Source organism: Atta colombica, unplaced genomic scaffold (assembly GCF_001594045.1).
Source record: "Atta colombica isolate Treedump-2 unplaced genomic scaffold, Acol1.0 scaffold100, whole genome shotgun sequence".
In the NCBI taxonomy this organism is placed as follows: Eukaryota; Metazoa; Arthropoda; class Insecta; order Hymenoptera; family Formicidae; genus Atta; species Atta colombica.
The window spans coordinates 2657976-2665184 of NW_017259185.1; the positions used below are offsets into that span (position 1 = coordinate 2657976).

The 7209-nt window shown below is 32.0% G+C and overlaps 2 protein-coding genes across 3 annotated transcripts in view; one reads left to right on the top strand and one right to left on the bottom strand.

Moving 5' to 3' along the window:
* Positions 1–302: 302 nt before the first annotated feature.
* On the bottom strand, positions 303–2067 carry LOC108686523 (WD repeat domain-containing protein 83). The gene is made up of 4 exons (XM_018191875.1): positions 1980–2067; positions 1668–1911; positions 736–962; positions 303–676 (listed from the first exon to the last, which is right to left on the bottom strand). The coding sequence occupies exons 1-4, from the start codon at positions 2050–2052 to the stop codon at positions 303–305; spliced, it is 918 nt and encodes a 305-aa protein (XP_018047364.1). The 5' UTR covers positions 2053–2067.
* A 1432-nt stretch (positions 2068–3499) lies between these two features.
* LOC108686509 (CDK5 and ABL1 enzyme substrate 2) overlaps positions 3500–7209 on the top strand; it is a 12008-nt gene continuing 8298 nt past the window's right edge. For both annotated transcript variants that reach the window (XM_018191855.1, XM_018191864.1), the window contains exons 1-4: positions 3500–4444; positions 6273–6650; positions 6798–6921; positions 6994–7124. In XM_018191855.1, the coding sequence (XP_018047344.1) occupies positions 3999–4444; positions 6273–6650; positions 6798–6921; positions 6994–7124 (1079 nt within the window). In that variant the 5' untranslated portion in view covers positions 3500–3998. The remainder of the gene's footprint in view (positions 4445–6272; positions 6651–6797; positions 6922–6993; positions 7125–7209) is intronic.

Here is a 7209-nt window from a genome sequence, read left to right on the forward strand (position 1 = left end):
GGCAATAATTTAATTATGAATATATAAGATAACATTTCATTCAGACTTCCTATATAATTTCCTATATAATTAATGAGATCTTTTTATAATTTTTACAAAAATTATCAGGTGGACCACACTAATCATTAAAATGGTTGACTTTGAAAAAAACCATTATTATTAATGATATGTACATAATCATAACAAATATTTAATTTAAAAAATTGTAAAAATTATTAAAACTAAAATTATTAAAAATCACAGACTTTGAACTTACTTTGTACATAAAGGGATAATAATGGAACAAGTTTCACTATTATTCACTATTCATTATCTGTGTGAGACTGCGTGCTCCACATCAATATATTAGATCCGTTAGAAGCGAGAAAACAATTCTTCTGTGGATGAACGCTTATAGATACAGTAGGATGCTTGGTTGGCTTAAAACCTGAAAGTTTCGCGACCACTTTTTGAGATACAAGATCCCAAATCCATAATTTCCCATCTGCCGAGCCGGAAAGAATTTTCGTATCTTGATAGTCTACGCTAGATTCTAGACACAGATCCTTCCCAGTGTGTCCTGTGAATTCGCCGAGTAACTCTCCCGAGTCCTTATCGATTAATCTAATTAAATCGCCCGCACAACTGACAAGTATACATTGTCCATCTCTAGTAAAACTGGCGCAAGTAATTGCATCTAAAAAGTTTGTATCGTATTATTTTCTAATCAATAATCTTAAATCTGTTATTTCTTACCTCCCATATAATCTTCACAAAGTTCTCCTACTCGTATATCATATGTGCGTATTTTGCCGTCGAAAGAACCAGATAAAATTTCGTGATCTGAAACTCTCACACTAGAAATAGAATCCTTAGCATCATTCAAAGATTGTACTGCTTCTTGTGCTTTGGAACGTCCATCCCAACACATAACACTGTTGTCACGAGATCCAGAAACAATCATTGATGAGTCTTCATTAAATCTGTGACACCATGTATTGTGCAATAAGAAATATTAAGCTTAGTTAATAGCAAATTCAATTGGAAACATTCAGTGCAGTGATGCACATTAAAATTTTCATATATACAAATTAACATAAAAATGTATGCTTATTACAAATATAGAAACCAATTAAATATTCAATAAAATATTCCATTTTATTATGCCATTAGATAAAATATGTAGTTGATAATGCAAAATATTTGTATTCCACTTTTAAATTTAGATTAAATCAGTATAACATAACAAAATTAATATGTATCCTAATACATTCAATAAAATTTGTATTTTCGAAATATCATGTTTAAATATCATTATATGCATATATTATCTTTTAAGTTCTAAAGTTAATTATATTAATTATATTGAATTAAGGCAGAATTTTTCATTGGGATTACTTGGTTAGAAAAGCACTTTTACATTTTTATACTTAATATTTAAATCTTTAAATTCTAGTTTCAATGTAATATTAACTTTTATCACAGTTTTTGTTTTTTTTCTAATACTTATAATTAGAAAAAAAATAAAAAAGTAAATTGAACCAGAATTAAAGTTAATCTTATATTGATGAAATCAAACATAAATCTGTAATGATTCTTAATATGAACTAGATTATAAAATATACTAGATTACTATAGAATAAAATATAGCATTGGTCTTCAGACTCAGTTACAAATAATATATTAACCTGACTGTTGTGACAGGACCTGCATGTCCTCTAAAACGACGCACAGGCATGCCTGTGGCCACATCCCAGATGATTATAGATTTGTCTAATCCACAAGATACAATCTGACTACTGTCGCAAGATGCATAAGCATCCATAACCTCGTCACCATGACCACCATATGTTTTCAATGTAACAGATTTGTACGGATTCCATAGCTTTAGCTTCCTGTCTGATCCGCACGTTATGCAATATGAACCGTCCACTAAAATACAAAACCATATATACATAGCTTCATAAATTATTGTATCAAAAGTAAACAAAGTTTCTTACCACTGAATCGTACAGATCTAACGGCTCCTTGCTTGCAGTCTATTTCTTTTTCGAATTTGTATTCAATATTCATTTTTCTTCTTCTCTTTTTACAAGAAGTTACATATATTAAAATTTTATAATAATTTTCTTAATGTTTCAATTTAGATTTTTTTCTCTTTTGAGGCATTAAAGTCCTAATTATCACGAATAGAAGTACATTTTGTTTATTGAGTACAGTACATATTAGATTACAATTAATGATTTGATAACAATTTGATGGAAAATAAAAAATATTTTGAAAAAGATCTCTATAAACCTATTGAGTACAAATAAACTTTGATGTTTAGCAGTTCGACACAATAGATCTATTCGTATTGCTTACACCTTTTGCACTCAACTATAGACGTATGATGGAAGAAATTCAGCATTTTTGCTTTTTCTCTCTTCAATTCGTTTGAATAAATCTGTTCATGTTGCCTGAATTTCCAAAAATGTTTGCATTGAAAACGAAATAGACACATATTCGGACTTTAAAAAGAGAGAAAGCGAAAATTCTAAATGTAAAAAAACAAATAACATGAACAGATTTAATATTTATTTTATTTTAAATGCAAAAATTTTTGATAATTTCGAACAGACTTTATTTCAAGTAGAGTTGCCAACCGTTCGGTTTTGATTCGGACAAAACATACAATTTTCTGCGTGTTGGTGTTTTTTTATTGCTGCACTTTCTGAACTAGTAAACATAGTGCATTAAATTGAAATGAAACAAATATACATTTATTTTATTTCAACTTACTAGTTCAAAGTGCAGCAATAAAAAACAGACCCTTAGTCTATTTTTTGTTCCTGCACTAGACTGTCTAGAAATTCTCTTTCTCGTTTTAAATAATATCAAACATATATCTATCTCACTTTAAGTTCCAAAACTGTGCACTAGTTCAGCCACTTAAAACAGATCTCATATGTTTTCTGCTTCAGTGTTCAACTTGGCGCGCATGCGATTATGCGCGTGGACGACCATGTGACTGGTACACAGTCTCGTAATTAAACGCAGGCGCCTGCAGAAAATTTCCACATGTTTATTTATAGAACATGTTTATTTATATAACTTGTTATTCTGTGCTTGCACAGTTATTAAAATCATTTTGTTTGAATAAAATATCCTTCTGCTTCCTTGTGATATATTATTTTCTAAAATTAATTATATACGTAAAACTTCCAACACGAAGTCTAAAGTAAAACTTTTAATAAATAAGGTTTTCGACATATCTGTATAAAGATTTCAGTTACGTTTCATAATATTTACAATATTTAAATTATACGTGACACATCGCGAGTGTCTGTACAAACTTTGTCTTAATAAAACAATGTCAACTTTGATTTTTAAAATCAATATTCATATAAAAGTACTGGCCGCAGAAAATTTATAGATCTTATTTACTGTCATCTATGTAAGAAGGTGATAATTTCCATAATAATTATAATAATTCACTAATTATTCGACGAAGAAGAATCCTCGTGTTTTTTCTGGGCCTAAGGGTACCACATATTTCAACGAGTATTTGTGCTAAGCGCTACTGCGCAATCCCACGTTCTAGGATTTCATCCGAGTGACACTAATGGGAGAGAGGATCGGCGCGAGTGTTGCGTAGTAGGTAAAGTCATACGGTTGCGTGTGGAAGGTAACGCGTGTTCGTGAAGGGCTCCCGTTCGTGGAAACGGCATGATGATGAGCGGTACCGGTTTATCCTTGTACGCGTGGCGCACGGCCGTGATTGTGTCTAGCGAACTTAGAACTAAGTGTATCAGCAGTGACAATGCATTGTGATCTTAGTTGTCGTTGTAAGAAAAAGTCGAGGCCGTCGTCGCCGCCGTCGTCGTTGTCGTCGACGTCGCCGACGTCGTCGTCGTTGCCGCCACCACCACCGCCACCACCGCCGCCGCCACCGCCGCCGCTGCCGTTGTCATCGGGCGCGCGTTGTCGTTACTCATCTCGGTATTTGGCACCGGTATCCCGACACGGTCCGTCGTGGAATGGCAGCAGCCCTAAAGAAAAATCACTCACGTAGACGATTGGCCGCCCTCACTTTCCTCTCCAACATCTCTCTCGACGGCAGTCACCGGGACACCAAGTTCGCCGTCCTGTCACGCAGCGGGCCGAGTCACGCGCGCAGATTTAGCGATGGCCAGTCTGAACAGCAGGCGGTGCTGGAGGTATGCCGGAACGCCGACTTTGAGTCCTCCATGGAGGAGGTGTTAGATGTAGTCTGCCCTCCAGAGGAGACTCACGACTTGTCACAGAATGAGACGATAGAGAATAACTCTCCGCAGCCGGTGCACAAGAGCACCGATCATAACTCCTTCAGTTCTGATTCGGATGGACTACTCACTCCTGCCAAGGCAGCAGTTACTATGTTCTTGGAGCAGGAGAGAAATCACTTGCAGTTTTCTTGTGGCATGCACAGTTCGTTTAGAGAACGGTAAATATTTACTTGTCAGCCTAGGTCCCTTGGAATATAATAGAGGTCAGTGATTCTCTTTTCGGTTAAACTATGTGGTAATTAACTTACTGGATAATCAAAACAAAGGAATAAGAATATAAGGAAATAAGAGAATAAGACAGTGAGCTGAAGTTTGCCAAAAGGAAGAATAACTCAGCCTAGACATAATACCTTATCTTAAGTTTTAAGATATTGATACCAATTATATTCAATTATTCTTTTCATATGCGATTGCAATTGATCAATTTCTTAAGGCTTAAAGTTTACTATACTTGTATTTATAGACTAATTATCAAGCCTTTTTATCAATAGTTGTTGTAATTAAATTAATAGCTCCTTCTTCTACAAGAAAAATAAGAAGGAAGTCAATATGGCCAAATTATATAGGAAAATAGCTATCAGCAGTGTGCCAAAATATTAAGAGCAATACAATTTGTCAGCAATAATACAAAGGAATATGGAAGAAGATAGGTGAAACAACTTGAGAGATGCGCAGTAGCCCCGATTTGGTTATAGCCAATCAGAATTTGTCTTAAAAAACAATAGGACAAATTTGATTGGATAGAATTAAATTTAGGACAAAATTAGATTTGCTAGCTAATTGTTCTGAATTGCTGTTATGTGCGTTGTTTGTATTCTTCCATCATACAAAAGAAGTAACAGTTTGCTTCGAAGTAAACTGCCAAATGAAAAACGCAAAGTTAAACATGTAACTATATTAAATTCTTTGTTTTATATAAGCCAAGATATTTATCATAAATAATGTGTGAAAATTTCTTTAGAATTATTATTCCTTTAAAGAAGATATTGCTTATCATAAATACAGTAACAATACATTTTTTATCTTATCTCTTTTAAACCTTTGTTGCAGAAATAGGTCGGGATAGTCTATGATAATAGAATTGCTTGAATTTATAAAGTAAACAACTATATGTATATGTTTTAAAAGATTTATATTATGTTAATTGTGCAAATTCTAATCTATAGGCTTTAAATTAAGATATGATGTAGTAAGATAATCCATTAGATAATTGAAAGTGGCAGACAAACTGCCTTATCTTATAAAATATTCTAAATTAACATGCATCAAAACATCCTTTTGATAAGAAAGAATGTTGATAATTAAATGCGTATGAAAATTTCTGCGCTATAATATTCCATTTCAAACTGTCTTGGTACAGATAAGATTGAATGACACTTAATGGATTCAGATAACATTATCAAAAGCGTCTACAATATCACAAACAAAAACATCGTGAAACTTGATTACATTCCATCCACGCATTACTTGCATATCTGGTGTATAATTCATACTGTATGCAATTATGATTTTTTTCATTTGTGCTGTGGTTTTTTTAATAGATTTGAAAATAGATTTTCTTAAATAAATGAATGGACTTTGTACAATAAAAAATTAAATTATTCATATTTTAATATTAATATTTCTTAATTAATTTTTAATCAAAGCAGATGCGATCTTTTACTATTGTATTTTAAATTAGATCTCATTTCGTAAAATGTTTGTTTATGAATTAATTATAAAAATATTCTATTTAAGACCTTATTCTCTTAATAACAATAACGACATCATTACATTATCGTTGCGCAGATTTTATATATGAGAAAAAAATCAGAAATTATGAAAATATTAATTAAATTAATTTCTGTTAATAACAAATGTGAACTTATTAAATTTAGTTAGAAAAAAGAAAGAATAGTATCAGACAAATTCATTTTTTCTTTGTGAATAATAATACATACACTATAGTTACTCATATTTTAATATTTTTTAATGAAAAATTCTTAGAACGGGAACTACTGGAAGCGACTATTCCTTACCAGAAAGACGTGTGGGCTCTCTATATTATAAGAAGCGTATAAGTCATCAAACATCTACGCTTTCGGAAGATATTAAGCATCAATACAATAGTAGCAATGAAAGTATTGGCTCCATACATTCAAAAGCACAATCGTCAAAACCAAAGACAAAGGCAGTGAACAATGTGCAACCTGTTTCTGCAAATAGTAGCATAATACCAGAGATTACAAAGGAATTGCGTTTGATGCAACGGCCTGTGAATGGCTGTAAATTTGGGGATGACAGAATGGTTTTAGTATCGAACCAACATGTGCCATTTGTAATATTTTCTGCTATTCCATACAATAAAGGACAACGTTCCAGCTGGTAAGGCTTGTATAAATATTTAATTTGTATATAAATTCTCTTTTTTAAGATGTATTTTCTTATATATAATTTATTTGATACTATTTTTTAAATGTGCTAATAAAAAACTGATAACTTGTACTTCAATAAAATTTTATATATTTACAGGTCAGAGTTACGTAAAGATACGTGTCGAAGGAAAAATGTGTCATCTCAAAGACCTTTATCAGCAATTAATGACAGTATTGATCCCTTTAGATTGTTGGGTATAGAGCATGCTAAGGATGGCCAAGTACTAAAAACATATTATTTGATTCCTCCAATTCTGATTTTGAAACACGATAATCCTTAATTAATTTTTCAGGAAATATCTTACGGGCAACTACTTGTACCATCTCGGCAATTTCAAAGAGATAAAAAAATGATGAATCTAAATGAAAACGAACCTATGGAACTTACACATTTTATACCTAATAAACATCATGTGGTACAAAGGTATAGCAACAAATGTGTTTATTAGAATACCTTATTTCTTCTTTATATTTAATTTGACGTCACAATTCAAATGTACTATATATAT

What these genes read in the sequence shown, in the direction of transcription:
- LOC108686523 (XM_018191875.1), bottom strand. Translation starts at nt 2,052, where the DNA reads ATGAATATTGAATACAAATTCGAAAAAGAAATAGACTGCAAGCAAGGA. An exon ending in TAGATCTGTACGATTCAGTG is followed by an intron (nt 1,912 to 1,979) that starts GTAAGAAACTTT and finishes TTTGTATTTTAG; the next exon opens with TGGACGGTTCATATTGCATA. An exon ending in TTGTGAAGATTATATGGGAG is followed by an intron (nt 677 to 735) that starts GTAAGAAATAAC and finishes CAAACTTTTTAG; the next exon opens with ATGCAATTACTTGCGCCAGT.